This window comes from Lytechinus variegatus, chromosome 3 (genome assembly GCF_018143015.1).
Source record: "Lytechinus variegatus isolate NC3 chromosome 3, Lvar_3.0, whole genome shotgun sequence".
Taxonomy (NCBI): Eukaryota; Metazoa; Echinodermata; class Echinoidea; order Temnopleuroida; family Toxopneustidae; genus Lytechinus; species Lytechinus variegatus.
The window spans coordinates 18422576-18439467 of NC_054742.1; the positions used below are offsets into that span (position 1 = coordinate 18422576).

General features: G+C 34.8%; 1 protein-coding gene across 2 annotated transcripts in view; it reads right to left on the minus strand.

Annotated features, from left to right (window-relative positions):
• Positions 1-16892, minus strand: part of LOC121410388 (protein OS-9-like) — a 36290-nt gene that overhangs the window by 8248 nt on the left and 11150 nt on the right. The window contains exons 4-11 of one of the 2 annotated variants that reach the window (XM_041602437.1): positions 16190-16288; positions 15236-15443; positions 13269-13460; positions 11622-11726; positions 10639-10820; positions 7963-8224; positions 1491-1703; positions 536-672 (exon numbers count right to left, since the gene is read on the minus strand). In XM_041602437.1, coding sequence (XP_041458371.1) covers positions 536-672; positions 1491-1703; positions 7963-8224; positions 10639-10820; positions 11622-11726; positions 13269-13460; positions 15236-15443; positions 16190-16288 — 1398 coding nt within the window. Of the gene's footprint in view, positions 1-535; positions 673-1490; positions 1704-7962; positions 8225-10638; positions 10836-11621; positions 11727-13268; positions 13461-15235; positions 15444-16189; positions 16289-16892 lie in introns of both variants that reach the window. The other variant, XM_041602436.1, reaches the window with a different exon arrangement.

Genomic DNA, 16892 nt, shown 5'->3' on the forward strand with positions numbered 1-16892 from the left:
AGCTATGGGGCGGAGAGGTGAAGACAACCCGCCTGTGAGAAACGTATCTTTAAAAAAAAACAAACTCACGAAGAGGGACAAGAAACGTTAAAATAATATCACGGAAGCTCCGCGCGACGTGATAATCCTATAACAATCTTAGATGAGAGAAAATAAGATTGAAATAAGGGAAGAATTGCACAATAAAGTATCCAAACGGAAAACAGAAATGCAATTTTGAGAGTGTACTTAGCTTGCGACTGCACTCGACCGCAGGCGAAAGTAAAAGAGGAAATGGACGCCAAATTGCGCGACGATCTTGGGATAGTGCGTTGGTAGGGAGATGCAGCGCGCGCGCAGGAAAAATTGTGTACTCTATATTCGGCACGCAGGTTCATCGTAATGAACTAGCAAATCAAATGGGTATATCCCAGTTATTGATGTAAATTATACTGGATGATGTCACATTCTAGCTTGAAACTATTGTTAATATGAGACATAGACATCAATATCTCTAAAATTTTGACTTACCGGTACATATATAAATTCTACTTACCACCAAACTAAAGATCATATTCCTAAAATAGCTGCTATCTTCCTCATTCAATATAGCGAATCCTTCCTCCTCAGTCCCTTGATCTGGCCATTCTTCTGGTACATAGCTCAAAATTCTCACTTCAAACTGACTAGCACCTTGAAGAAATCACAAAGTACACTAAATGTCAATGTTGGCATAACAATGTCAATTGGGATAGCTGTCCAATGAGATTGAAAGAGTATCCTAAATATTGATTTATGATTTTAACTGGGCCAAACAAAAAAGTGATTCAATAATTAGTTGTAAGCAATCTGACATTGGTATGTCATTAACACTTTAAAATTGGAAAGCTGGTATCAATGGATTTCATAAAGGCTATTTCACAATTTAAATGCATAACCAGTAATGATGGATCACCTTGAAGAGTTCTGCTTGAGGGCTTTCAAATAACATCAATGCTTTGATCAAAACAATTGTGAATGAATTGCAATATCCTTATATTTTTTTTGAAACCAGTTTGTCAGACAAAATAATGAAAGGGAAAGTTCACCCTGAAGAAAAGTTTGTTTCAAAATAGCAGAAAAAAATTGATATATTAGTGAAGCTTTGAGGAAAACCCATTAAAGATTAAGAAAAATATTAGAATCTTAAGTTTGGATTTGTGATATCATAAACGAGCAGCTGCCCAATAATATAAAATGCATAAATTTCAATTAAAAACCATTCTCAATTTTCTGAAAAAACAAAATTTCATGGATATTTTTACCATACGATATGTAGATAAGCTGCCTGCAATATGACGTCACAAATCAAATAATCAAAATTCTAACGACTTGTTTATTCTTTAATGGCTTTTTTTTACCTGCAATAATTTTCTTGCTTTTCTGCTATTTTTACAATAAACCTTTTTTTTTCAGGGTAAACTTCACCTTTAACTTATATAAGAGAAAATATCTTTCACTTTTTGACTTACCATTCTTATTTACCCCAGATTTCTCTAATTGATCTGAAATGGCTTTTTCAATATCTTGATGATCTGTATCTAGAAACTTGACCTCCTGCTCAGATGATGCCTTCTGATTCTTGTCCAACTTGACCCTAGTGACCCGTACTCTGACCCTGTTGCTTACATCACCAGATTCTGAAGGAGTATTATCTGAGGATGATGAATCTCTTTGAACACCATCTGAAAATATAGCAGCATTTTGAGAAAAAAACAATGATTTTATTAAGCAGTGAATTAACATACTTATTACAAGAGCTGACAATGACTGAACCATGGTTAAGTCTGGAACACACAAACAAAATATCACTGAGACCATAAAAATAATACACACAAACTCAAATATATAGAAAATTAATAATATCAACATCAGTAAATTGAAACAAAACAGCTCTTTTCGTACCAGGGTGGAAATTTTCCAGAAGCAAATAACTGGGGGCGTTTTTCTGATGGTGGCAACAGCAGCGGTGTAACCAAGATCATTACCCAATATCAATTTTACAAATGCCATCATAACTTGAAAGTATAAGATCCAATTACATGAAATTTTGACATAAGGGTAATCAAAAGTCAGTGATCATCTGGCACGGATTTCAAAAGGAAAAATCCAACCTTGGTCATAAAATGTTTTGTGATAGAGGAGCTAAGAAAAATTTAAAACAGAATGGTGTAAGTGTAAAAGAAATCAGACAAGCAATAAGAAAGTTATGGCTGTTTTAAAAATGATACCCTAAAGATTATGTTAATTGCAAATTGGCAACCTGATAAATAAATCATAACAAGAAACAAGTTTCCCATCTAGGCAATGTACCTAATTATCAGTGACTTACAGTTTTCTTAAGTACCTCTTCCCCCAGGACAGTAATCAAGTATATATATAATGATTCAAAGGCATTTAATTAAACATTCACGCTTGAATGAACATGTGGAATGTGATTAGTTCTTTTTTACATTATTGGAAAAAATGCAATTTGTAACTATGGATATCTGTCACAAACCTCCTTGCATAGTTCATTTGATTCGATTTTTATGAAAATCCCGATGTTTAATGCATCAGTGAGCACACAATATTCGAAGATTATGCAAATGAGAAGAAAGTTCAAGGCCTTGGCCCCACTCTGTGCCGTATCAAATGGTTATTTTGATGTGCGCGCCTTTTGGATAGTGTTACTCTGAAGCCATGTGCGAAGTTTCATGAAATAACTGTTGGCAGAAGTAACAAAAACCGTCCATGAAACAAACCCTCATTTCATATTTGTTAAAATTTTTATTTCATCTCTCATTGTGTACATTATTATGGGTGCATATGTTTAATGATAAATAACCCCTTATTCAATATGCTGGAACTTTTTTTCAAGGCTGTCTTTAGCATTGTCACTTGGCAGTAATGTTTATCAACCTATGGGCAGAATTCTGTGCAAAAGTGGAATTGATGCGCTTATTTATGGATGAGTGAGCACGCATCAAAGTGGGAAAATTGGTATTTTCAATGTCACATACTTATTTTAAAGGGTAATAAAGTGAATAGTGTTCCTATTCAGCGGAACTCCGACTGAACTAGAGAGCATATTAAGTACGACAGGTCGATTTTGCTTCGAAGCAATCCTGCATGGGCCCATTTGAATCCAATGACTTATAATTATGACTTGTCAAGGATTGTTAATAAAACTTCAAAGAACAGAGGAAAGGTTCATCCCGACGTATGGAGGAACATCAAGGAGTTAGGCATCCAGGCTCATCTTCGAGGAAAGAAAAGATCGAAAAAGAATAGTCAGAACACAGACCGATAGCTACATCACATCTCTTGATCCACCTAGTTGTATTCCTTCACCTATACCGGTTGTTATAACAAGGTAAAGGAAACCAAAGTCTTTGGTTTCAAGAGAAATCAATAGTGATAATCTTAAGGCAGTGCCTATTGTATGTAGCTCTGTAGTACAATCCAATAATAATGTATGTCTATGGAATGCACATTCTATTCGTAACAAATCAACCGAGATAACAGAGTATGTTCAAGAAAATGATGTTGATATGTTGTTTATTACGGAAACATGGTTAAGTGAAACAGATGATGTAGTGATTGGGGAGGGTACACCACCAGGTTATACATTCATAAGTTATCCCAGAATCTCTAGTACTCGAGGAGGTGGTATCGGCGTATTGTTCAAAACATCATTAAAAATGAAGAAGAATGATGTATTCGTTTCTTCAACTTTTGAATTTGCCCATATTACAGATATCTCAGGCTCAGTTCATTTTATTGTTGTGTACAGACCCCCTCCTTCAACCGTGAATATGTTATCTCTGTCAGATTTCCTTGCAGAATTTGATGAATTTATCACAGAAACTTCTCTGATTCCAGGAAAGTTAATAATAATGGGCGATTTTAATGTACATTGGGAAAATGCATTAAAGAATGTCAAACACATTATGAATACTGTGAGCGCTGCTGGGCTGGTACAGCATGTCCAGGGCCCGACCCATATCCAAGGTCACACCTTAGATCTTATTTTTACTCGTGATGATGCTTTCTTATTTGATTGTCATACGCTAGAAATGTGTTCATCAGACCATTACATGATTCATTTCTCCTTAAGAAAGGAGAAGCCCAATCCTAGTTTGATTACAGAGACATTGCGCAATTATCGCAAGTTAGACAAAGTAAGGTTCATGAATGCATTGGAGGAATTAGTATCGTTAAGACCACATGATCATGATTGTGATGCACTTTTTAATTGGTATAGTGTTGAAATCACTAAAATTTTGGATGATCATGCACCACCCAAAACAAGAACCTGTGCTCCAAAGTCGCACTCTCCCTGGTTCAATGAGTCTACACTTGTTGCCCGCCAGCTCCGCCGTCAAGCGGAAAGAAAATGGCGCAAAACAAGGCTAGATTCGGACCGAAAACTATTTTTGGAGCAAAATGATAATCTTAACAAGGTTATTAGTGTAGCTAATGGGAATTACTTCCAAGAGAAATTGAGCTCTTGTGATAGTAAGGAAGTTTATCGTATCATTTATTCTCTTCTGAATAAGAAGTCTGGTCATCTACCTATACATGACTCAGAATATATTTTGAGCTCACAATTTTTTTGTGGAAAAGATAAGGAAGATTAGAGAAGAAATTGACGCTCTGAATGTTGTCCCTGACACTAGGTTTGTTGATTCAGTTGACGAAACTATTCCTCTCTTTGAAAGCCTTCAATCATATACTCAATCTGATGTGTCCGAGCTTATTATGAATTTCACTAACACATCCTGTATGTTAGATCCAATTCCGACATGGCTTCTAAGAGATAATCTTGTTCACTTATTGCCATTAATCACCGACATAATTAATAACTCTCTATCTACAGGTAGTTTCCCTTTAGGAGCACATTCATCAATTGTTAGACCTCTGTTGAAAAAGCCGAACTTGGATAAAAAATGAACTTTCAAACTACAGACCAGTTTCTAATCTCTCCTTCCTTGCTAAACTCATTGAAAAAGCAGCTTGTTCACAACTAGTTCAACACATCGAAAGCAATAATATATTTGATTCTGTTCAATCTGCTTACAGGTCGCATCATAGCACAGAGTCGGCATTGGTTAAAGTTATAAATTATATCATGTTTTCCCTTGACTGTAACAGAGTTGTTTTGATCGCAGTTTTAGATTTATCTGCTGCTTTCGACACGATCGACCACAAAATTCTTACATCTCGTCTTTACAGCAGAATAGGTGTGAGATCTACAGCTCTGTCATGGATTGAGTCATACCTCACAGGATGGTTCTCCAGAGTTAACATTACTGGTAAACTATCTAAACCCACTAACCTTGATTTTGGTCTTCCGCAAGGTTCGGTAGTAGGCCCTATCGGGTATTCTATATACACCCTACCAGTTGGTAAGATTATTACACATCATTGTATCAACTACCATCTTTATGCCGATGACACCCAATTGTATATTTCATTTAATCCGAAAATCCCAGGAGATTTAGTTGTCGCTCTGTTTCGACTTCAGAACTGTATCTCAGATATTAGAAACTGGATGACAGTTAATAAATTAAAGTTAAATGACTCAAAAACAGAATTCTTCATAGCGGCCTCTCCACACAGTCTACGCAATCTGCCAGATCTGAAGTTAACAGTCGGCGATATACCCATAAGCCCTTCAGTTACTGTTAAAAATCTTGGTGTAATTTTTGATAGAGAAATGTCAATGGTGGACCGTGTTTCTCAAATATGCACTACTGTAACTTTTCATTTAAGGAATATTTCTCGAATTAGAAGATATATTACTCAATCTGCCTGTAACAATGCAATTCGTTCTCTAGTTCTGTCCCGTTTAGAATACTGCAATGGTCTTCTCTCTAACATTCCCGTTACTCAAGTAGATCACATTCAAAGGCTTCAAAATTGGGCAGCTCGAATAATTTATCAAGTAACAAGATTCCACTTCTCTAAACCACTCCTTGAATTGTTACACTGGCTTCCAATACGACATCGTATAGTTTTTAAGTTACTTTTGTTAGTTTTTAAGTCTCTCAATAAGCAGGCACCTTTATATCTGCGTGATTGTTTGACCCTATACACCCCTTGCAGGAATGTACGAGCATCCAGTGACCCATTCCGTCTCACATATAAAATCACTAAGAAACTGGCTGGAGATAGGACTTTTACCATAACCGCTTCAAAATATTGGAATCGCTTACCTTTCACTCTTAGACAATCACCATCTGTTGCTTCATTTAAAAAGGGACTTAAAACCTTTCTCTTTTCCAATCCAGATTTTTAGGATTTTACGTTTTCATTTGTATAGTTGTAATAATCTCCTTTTCTTCTTGTAAGCGCTTTGGGCCATTCTGGGAAAAGCGCAGTATATAAATAGTAATGATAATAATAATAAATAATTGGCGGCAAATTCGGTTTCAAATGTGACTTTAATTGCTGTTATTTTTATCATCCATCACTTCCATCGCCACACATTTTCCGAACTTTAAACATTTTCATGGTTGAGCGCGCACAACTTAGGAATGAATACTCTTTATACTGCATAAATGTATTCTTTTCCTAACAATTTCTCATGATCAGTATAATTTATGGACAAATCAGTAGTAGATCCAGAAATTTAAAATGGGGAGGGGCCTCATAATCAGGGGAGCCACCAACATTTCCAAATTTTAACATGATCTAACAAGTTGCAGAGGATACTCCCATAAACCCCTATATGATATGTCACAATACAGGGGCTGCGGAACGGTTTTCAATGGGGGGGGGGGGGCTTAAACCATGCAAAATATAACAATCGTATGGTAATTTTTACATTTCTGTACATGCGTTTGGAAAAAAGTGGGGGAGCCCCCCCCCCCCTTCCGCGGTCCCTGCAATACATTGTGCTCACTCAAACATGAACATAAGATATCAAAATTGTGTGTGGAGTGGCTAAATAATGGATAGAAAAACAGCATAACACCATAAAATTCACCTAAAAAACAACTTTTTATTTGCACAATCTGAAAAACGACTCTTGTGACTTTAAAAAATGGTCATTTTTTATTCAATCTTTGATTACTCATGCATGACTCACCCGATCAATCTCATTTTTCCCCAGGAGTTGCGTAATGAGTATCAATGAATATCATATCTCAAAATAATTCAGTTCAAAAGTTACAGCAATTTTATTTAGGGGGGACTTACTTTTTTGTTGTATATATATATATATATTACATCTTCATAACTGCTATATCGTTTACACGATATTGTTCAAATTTTCACCTGTCTACTTGTCTGATTTTCCTTTTTTCCTCTAGAAACAACTTTTTAAAATCAAATTTGGGTTAAAATCCCCTTTAATCAAAACTTAATGAATATGAATTTTTAAGATAATTTCAAAATCACAGGTCACAATTTAGTAAAATTGTGGAAAAGTGGCGCCTGTAGTCTCGCTCTGCTATGCAGGCAAGACAAAAATGGTGTTCAGAGCTGCTTGGTCATAGAAACCTAATACGTTTATCATTGGAAATGATAAAACAGTGAACTTGTAAAGAAGAGCAGCCTTTATAAGTAAATGGTCTTTGGTACCATTACTTTATTTTCTATTCAAGGGACACCAAATTTGTGGTCTTTATAGACAGGTGGTTGCTAAAGAATGTTTGACTATAATTCAATATTTTCAAATAATATGAGCTTCATAATCTTTGATTGAATGATTTTTTTTTACTATTATGAAAGTTGGGTTTCAAGTTTATTCATACACCCAGTATATTCAAAAGTCAATTAAAAAAAAAAAGAGAACATTAAATATTCCAATGTGACTAAGTCAACACAACTGCTTCATTGAAATGCTTAAGCAGGCAAAACTACCAGAGACGGTCAAATTGTTTGAAATAGGGCTTGTGTTGCCCTAATCATAGCTAAAGTTTCTTTTCACTTTCAATGATATCTAAAGGTATTTACCATTTTCTTTCAGCTTCCTAATAAGCCTGTTTAATGTTTCAGTCAAATGATTCTCATCTAACCCCTCCTCTTCAAATTCCTCCTTGTCCTCCTCCCCTTTCTCCTTCATTTCTTCTTTCATTAGACTTTCTCCAGTGACACCTTCATTGATTTCATCTTCTCCTATCATGTCATCATCCATGTTTGTTTCTAAGACTGTGACATGGTCTTCAGAGGGTGAGTCTGATTGCTGCAATGAATCCTCCAAATCATCATCAATTTGCTATAGGAAAAAAAGAACAAAATACCATTTAGATATTGCATGTGTACACTGTTATAAGTATAATCATGATACTATACAATCAATATCAATCTTGAGTCCTTTGTGTAGTATGGTGTTACAATTTATTGATCAAGTCGTACAGTGTTAACAATATACATCAAAGGAGTTGAATCCTTAATTTCATACTTCCCTCTTCATGGTTGTTCTGAATATCATCCCAATAGGACCCTAAACACACCAATTTTGGGGGAGAAAATAATCAGATTGGGTTTACTAGACTTTGCAAAATATGAACTTGGATTAAATTGCTTAAAATAACACTTTTCTGTAAATTTTGACTTGGATCTGCCTCCTTTTTTCTCAAACAAAATATTAGATAAACTTGAATATCTCAAGTTATAAAACTGCAAATATGTAAGTGTAAGCAGGCAGTCACTTACTTGCATAAAAGTTAGTCTTTTACACACAAAATGGTAAAAGATGAGAGAAAAGGTTGATGGGTATTTTCCATATTCTGCTAAGATTTGCTACTAACTACAGATTCTGAAGAGTACCAACTTATAAAAATGTTCATTGTGACTGCCTCTCGGGGGCCATGGCAATCAGTCAGACGAAGCGCATCAGTGCTTAGTGATCTTTCACTCTGAGACATTTTGTTTACAGCAAAAATATAGAATACAATGGAGCTGAGGCAGGTAGCACAGGCTGGTCAGCATTTGACGTGATTCAGTAATATTTCTTGTTTATATCCCTTTGAATCGTTTATGTTCTATTCAGCCTTTAGCTGTGATGCATGTTTTCATAAACCATTTTTAAATTGAATTGAACTGAATTGGATGTCGAGCCTCTCCAGAGCTACTGTCCCATGTCCATTTTGCTATACCTTTCCAAAGTTCTTGAGTCTGCAACTGATACTTGGAACATCTTTAGGAAAACATGCTATTGGGTAATCAAATAATAACCTAATGAAAGTGTGGAGGCTTTTCTCAATAATTTAATTTATGATGTCCTGAAGATGGACAGAGGAAACATGACAGCTCTTGCTCTTCTTGATATGTCATCAGCATTCAATAAAGTTGACCATGGTGTACTCTTACAGAATTGATGGTATTGCCTCTTTATTATAGTTTAGATCCTATCTCTCTTATCATTCTTAGTGCAAGGAAGCTGGTGAAGAAAAGTGTAAAGCTAGTCATCTGACATATGCTGTTCCCCCTCTTTTCAATGTATCTTCAACCGTGGGGCAGTTTCATCAATGTACACAACATCAGATACCACTGTTAGAAAGATGACATCCAATTCTAATGTCTTTTCAAGGGACGCACTTGGATACATGTATCAAGGACATCAATAGGTGTATGGATAAATCTAGTCTGAAGCCAAATCATCTAAAGTCAGAGTTACATGTAAGTATCATTGGATAGAGACAAAGGAATTCTGCATCCATAGTGGGAATAGTAACATTCACCCATCTTCCAAAGCTTGTAACATTGGTGTAATCTTTGACATCAGCATATCCTTCAGCGATCAATTATCCTATATATCACAATATGTGAGATACAAAGTTAGCAAAATCAGCATTGTCTACAAGTCCCTGATCTGAGATCCAACTGAACTAGTTCAAGTCCTCATTTCTTCTCATCTTGAATTCTCCAACTCCCTCTTTCCAACTAGAGCTATCCAAACTTTAACACCTTCAGAACTCTGCAATTACACTGGCAATCCTCATCAAGAAAGCTTGTCACATAAAACTTGTTATTCAGTTCCTTCAAATGTAGGTTACTGACTTACCACACAGTCCAAGGCTCATAACCTGCAGAACTCAATTCAGGCATGTCATAAACTATGATCAGCATCTGCACTATATTCTTTAAGTTTCTCAAATCCCAGCACTCTTGGGGTAACAATAGCTTTTCCCACCTAGCCCTCTCTTAAACAATCTTCCTCTTCGTTCATGCCAAGCTTTCTCTGTCTCTTCCTTCAGACAATTACTTAGGATACATCTTTTGTTATTTCATTTGAATTGACCAAGATTATGTACATGATCCTAGGTAGGTTGTGTGAGTTAATCATTATAATTTTGTATCATTTCATTCAATTATGTTTTCTTGACTTGCCTCCTGGTCTTTGCTTCAAATCATTCAGTTAAAATTTTTACTTCACAAAAATGTAGCCTAATGTTTAAATATCTCATTTACATGGCACTGTACATAGTGCCATGATCATCATGCCTGTTGGATGTGTGCTGGCAACTTAACAATTTTTTCCCTTTTTTTGCCTTACAGGTAACGACCCTAACATTGCATGTACTGCTTCTGTGTATACAAGAATCATATATATTCAGCCTAAATAATTGTGTAGAGTTACTGCATTAAGTATTCTGGTCTCTGGATGATGACTGAACACCAACTTACATCTAGCACCTTCTCCATTGCATCAATACTTTGAAAAGTTTCTTCAAGCTCCTTGATTAGTTCCATAGCTTCTGCTTGATTCTCTGTAGGTAGATATTTGACTGCATCAATCAATGCCTTATAGTCCATCTTGAGAAGCTCCATATCATCTTCATCATCGTCATCATCAATGCTTTCATCACCTGGCGTCCCATCACCCGAGTTTTGAAAAATAAACCAATTAGTAAATTACAATCTGCCTATCAGGTATTATAGGATAACGAAACCCTTGGAATTAGTTAGCTTGTATGAAAATAAAAAAATCAAATAATAAGAGTGCCAATTGCAGAATGCCTATAACATTAGTGATCTCAACATTTAAATGTGCATAACTTTCTTATTATCTAATCAATTTCCCTCAAACTTTCATTGATTTGTTTCTTTTAACTTTCAGTTTACACCTGTCATCTGGTTTCATTTTCCTATCTATGAATTCAGTTGCTGGCACTGTTTTAACTCAACTACCAAGGGTCCATCTTGCCCCCCCCCCCTCTCATCATTTCATGCAATATTTCTTTTTAAAAAGATGAGATTTCATATAGTACCAATTAAAATCCATTCCAAATCTTGTTTCTGGACAAAATTACCATTATTTTTTCCTTTACTGATTAAAACTAATTCACATATTAAAAAAAAAATGGAATAGTGTAACTGATGATTTCCATTAACAAAACTAAAAGACAGAAAATACATTTCTAAAAAATATTTCAAAATACACAGAAATACATATCAGTTTTTTGCATATTTCATCAAGGTGTCTAATTTGATGCAGAAGTTCAATACTTAATGCAACACTGATCTAAGACTTGAACAGACATATATCTAAACCTCAGTACCTCTAAATGAGGTATGCCAAAATATTTTGTACACCAAAATTTGATTGCTTTTAGAATGGTCAATAAAAGTTTCATTCTATTTCTAAATATGAATTGATATTAAATAACCTTCAAGTTGAGAGTTGATTTTCTTGATTGTTCCTTGTACTCCTTCCACAACCTCTGTAAGTAAGTTTGCTAGCTCATCAGGGTGCATAGCAGACCTGCCAACCTCTGGGAATGAAAAATTGTATTCTGTGATTAAAAAAAAATGTTTCACCCCCAAAAATGTATTTTATAATAAAATGTGCACTGCTATGCAGATAGCAGGCATGCCTACATTTGAAAATAAAAAAAATGGAGTCCCAATCACAGCGCACACTCATCGCTGTGCTCACACTGCATGAAGGCTAATTCTATGCCGTAGTTATAATGGCAAGCATCAATTGATTCTGGAGTAATGCAAACCTGCTAACCTTCTACAAAAAAAGGAGAGTATTTTTAAAAATTTGTCCCACATAACAACCGCTAGCCTGTTCTCTGATAAAATGGACATTGCTCTTGCAGATGAAAAAAAAACAAGATTGAAACATGTGTATATCTCACCCTGGTTTTAACAAAATGATTGAAAAAAAAAAGTTACCTGTAATTACATTCATCAAATTACCATATTTGTGTAAGTTTCATGAAATACACACATATAGAGATAATTATTCTCAATAAATGATGATTTTGTTATAAAAAAACAATGTACTGTCAATATTTTGGTTGCAAAAATGTACTAAATATGTAAAGAAAAACTGGTTGGCAGCTCTGGCATAGGCCCACCATTAAATCTATGTATGAAAGTGTTAGAAACATATTTTTAGCATCTACCCTCAATGGAGTCAATTCAAGTTTCATTTACTCTCTCTATTATCAAACCAATTTGATGAGCATTTCAGCTTTCTAAGATTATGGTCGATCAGTAAAAGCTTGTCCACAGTGCTTCAGACCTCAATTATGACACAATCCCAACAAAAACACATTTCTCTATTACAATTACTCTACAAATGTAATCAATTAGGTATTTGATCAATTGATTTGTAGTTGAGCCCAACCCTGGAAATTTAGGGCTAGAACTTTTATCTGAACATTCTTAACAGAAATATTATGTAGGAAACCTGAAAAGTGATTTATGGGCTCTCTTGTCATGTGTCAATTTATTGAACTTCTATTGTTAGAAAGCATAGTAAGCTTTTTCTAAAAAATAATCTTACATTTCCAATGAAACTATAGCCCTTTTTTTCATTTTGGTTCACGAGTTACTACAGCATGAATTATTAATATTCAAATCAAAATCACAATAATCTAACATAAATTGCCAAGGCCCATACTAAAGTGAAAAGGAAAGGGATCTATGCCTGGTCAAAGTATCTGACAAAGGCACTGCTTTCACATAGGTGTCATGAGTCATAACTCCTAACAATGAAGCTGACCGTGGTATTGTTTTGTTTGTGAGGAGGGTTGTATTGATTTTCTCCTCTCTTTTTTTCAATTAACTTCCTGGATCTGCAGGAGGGTACAGTGTATATTGATTTTGTTTTTACTTGTGAAGAAGGTACAATTACTCTTCCGCATAATGGTTTTGAAAGAAAATGTATCCGAAACATAACTAAAGGAAAATGAGCATCAATCGGGAATTACAAGGTTGTATAAAAATACAAACGAAACACTTCTAAGGGTGGGTATTGATGTGAACGAAACACATGAAGAGTTAACAGTTTACTGATGTACCTTTTTCTGCAAGGGCCTTATCAGGTCCAAGATTTGATGCGTCTCCATTGAGATGGTGTTCCTCAAGTAGTTCTAGATCATCATCATCACTGTCTTCATTATCATCTGAGTCATCTAGATCTCCAGAGATACTCTCCTTTCCTTCTTTCTCATCATCAGCAATATCTCCTTCCTGTGCTTCTTTTGAATATCCTAGAATAAAGATTATAAAATTTATATACAGTGCATCCCACAAAAACGACACCAAGATTTATCAATGATTTATCATAACTTAATCACAAATACAATAGACAAATGACCTACCATTGTAGAGCTTAGAATATCCTCTTTCATCTGAAATTACTTACCGGGTATTTCTCATTTATGCAGGAGTGAGCAAAAACAATTTGAAGAAGGGATACCAAAAAGTCATTTGGCAGGCTGTATCTGGGTTTCAAAAAGAAAACCACATTTTTAAAAAGTTCAATATCTGCTCTTTGATACCTCACTTACAGAAAAATGGTCAAGAAATAACAAAGTTATGGTTATTTGAATTAAAGCTTGAATTTCAATAATTTCACAAAATCAAGAGGTTCTACAGGCTAGCGTTCATACTCCATTTTGACACTCTAATTTGTTGACAATTAGCCATGCATTAAGTCTAAACCATGCGATAGCTTCTGTTGGAAACCTGTGAAAACACGCTTATTTAATGAAATTATGGAAATACAAGCATTGTTTCGAGGAACTTTTTTACTTCTTGACCATTTTTTTGTGATAAAGGTATCAAATAAAAAAGCAGATATTGACATTTTTAGGCATGTGATTTTCTTTTTGAAATTCAGATACCCCCCGCAAAATGAGTTTTTGGTATCCTTTCTTCAAATTATTTTCGCTCACTCATGTATGAATGGGAAATAATCTAGGTAATATCAAATGAAAGAGGATATTCTAAGCTTTACATTGGTAGGTCATTTGTCTATTTTATTTGTGATTAAGTTATGATAAATCACTGCTTAATCTCGGTTTCCTTTTTTCTGGGACGCACTGTACATCATCTTTATTTGCACATTAAAATTGGCATTTTGATATACAATTGTATATAACAAAAATAATAATACAAAACACACAATATGAGGGCAATCCAATGGCGGTCCTCCGCCCGCTAAAAACTGAGAAGCATTAAAGTAAACCAAAACCCAAAGAGAGATTCAGCCTGGAAACAAAAAGCAAAATGAGAGAATCAATCCAAAATCAGTCCCACCAAAACCGGCTAAAAACAAGAGAGCTATGGAAGCCTAAAAAGCCCTGCTGCAACTTCCATGGAGATTTCCAAAATGGCAAACACACCCCAAAACGGCTGATCCCAAAGACAACCCCCCCCTGTGCTCTGCACACAAATTCTCAGGCCCTCCCCACTACCTCTAAAATTGCATCCTGCCCCTTTTCAAAGATGCCATGTGAAGAAAATAATTCACACCATATACATGACCATCAGGAGGAGACAATAAGAAACATGTAAAACAAAGGGGAAAAACCCCCAATACCATTCTCAAAACAAACAGACAGCCAACTACAGAACCAGCCATTCCAAAGCATGCCCGCCAGCCCAAAGACCCTACAAAAAGAAAGATTAACTCTCTCTCTCCTTATATTATCAAAGGGTAAATGGATACACACATGAAAAAAAATGGCCATTAAAAGGGAAAGGTGCAGTATTTCTGTTCTATTTTATTACAGATACACCAATTGTCATATGATTCATTCTCATATCAATGTCAGATAAAGTGAGGGAGACAGATAGAGAAATATTTTCTCAATACTCTCAATTGAAAGCAATAAAAAGTAACAACAGAATTTTTTTTTTTTAATATAAAAGTACATATGCTGCATACATTGAAATTAGAAACAATATAACAAATTACAAAAAAATAAACATCAAATTCTTTATTCAATAGAATGATAACAATAAAAACAAAATCTCTTACTATGTTTAGTCTGTTGATGCATATATTGGTCATATTGTTCTTGCATGAGTAGAGGGTAGCAGAGGATTGTCTTTGGTTTAGCCTTGGCTGGTGGTTTCAGGTAAGGATGATGGCATATCCTCATAGTATGTACTGTAATCACATAGCGACATGATTCTGGCTCATCAATCCTAGTCATTGTATCAAGCTCATTCTCAGCACATAAAAACTGGATGACAAGAAGTAAGTTTATATCAATAATTACAAAACATAAACAGAGGCAAATTGGAAAATGTACATACCATCGATTACTGACTGCTGAAATAGTTTATTGCCATCATAACAAAAATGATCATACTTTTAAAAAATCGATTGTTTGTTTGAAAGATTTCGGTACAAGGATGTAGATCAACATGGAGGGCGGAATAGAAATACCAAGAATTTCCCAATAATCTTCTGATAATGTATGAGAGGATTTTTCTACTTTCACATGTAAATGAACCATGTCAAGGGCGCTTCTTTGCCACTCTTTTTATAGTCTTCACAGACTACAACCTTATTCTCACTATCACTTTGTTACTTTCTCCTAGTACCCCAACCTAGTTTGTAAATGTTTTGATAAATGATTTTAAACTGAAGAAAAAGTATTTTTTTTCCTAGATTTTCTTTACTTGCATGGGCCAAGTTTACATTTATGAAATACCCAATGCAGGTCCCAAAACATTTCACACATTTAATATCTTTAATTTGTGAATACTTTCATACTTTATCATATCATCATCATTTCCCAATGAAATATATATATGTGAGACAAGTTTGGATGTGAATATTTTTTACTTGTATATTAGGCTTTATTCAAGACAACATATTTTAAATAGGACATTTGACTGTGGAAAATGCCACAACAAAAGTAATCAGATCCTTGTCGCGCTAGTGGCCAGATATATGAAGATTACATAGAACAAATGAACCTACTCTAACTTCAGCTTCTCTTGGTTTACCAGTCAAGTCACAGTTTGATCCATTGACATAGCGATGACTGTGGTATCGATTCAATCTGTGTCTTTTTGCAGCCTTAAAATGAAAAATCAATATAGATATACAGCATCGTATTAAGAATGTACCATCAAGCAAAAAGGCAAATAAGAGATGGCATCTCTGGATTGCTATCAATCAATTTCAATTCAATCGATTCAATCTTTATTTCGCAAATATGACAAAGAAACATCAAAATAATATGAGTAGGTACAAATTCAATTTTGTGGCTTTTCACAAAAGTTATAAAAAACCTGCAAGGCTGGATTGCTAAAACATAGTAAACACAACATTAATAACAATAATAATATTAATAAAACACAAAATCTCCTATCAGTAGTAAATTCAATGTAGGAAGTAGAGGGAGAAAAAAAATATCAAATATGATTTTTCTTGATGGCAGACTTGTTGTCAATGAACATTGATTGTTCTTCAGTTTTGTGGAAGATTTTGTGGTATATACCTACCGGTATGTGAGTTTTTCTATGTACAATTAACCTTGTAATATCATACCTCCAAGCATAGAATGAGGTTACAGATTTCACGCTGATCAAAAATACAATAGAGCCTTTTTCAAGCTGCTAATTTCAATTTCTCTCAAGCAAATTCCAACCTGGCAAGTCATGAAAAAGTTTAAAACTTG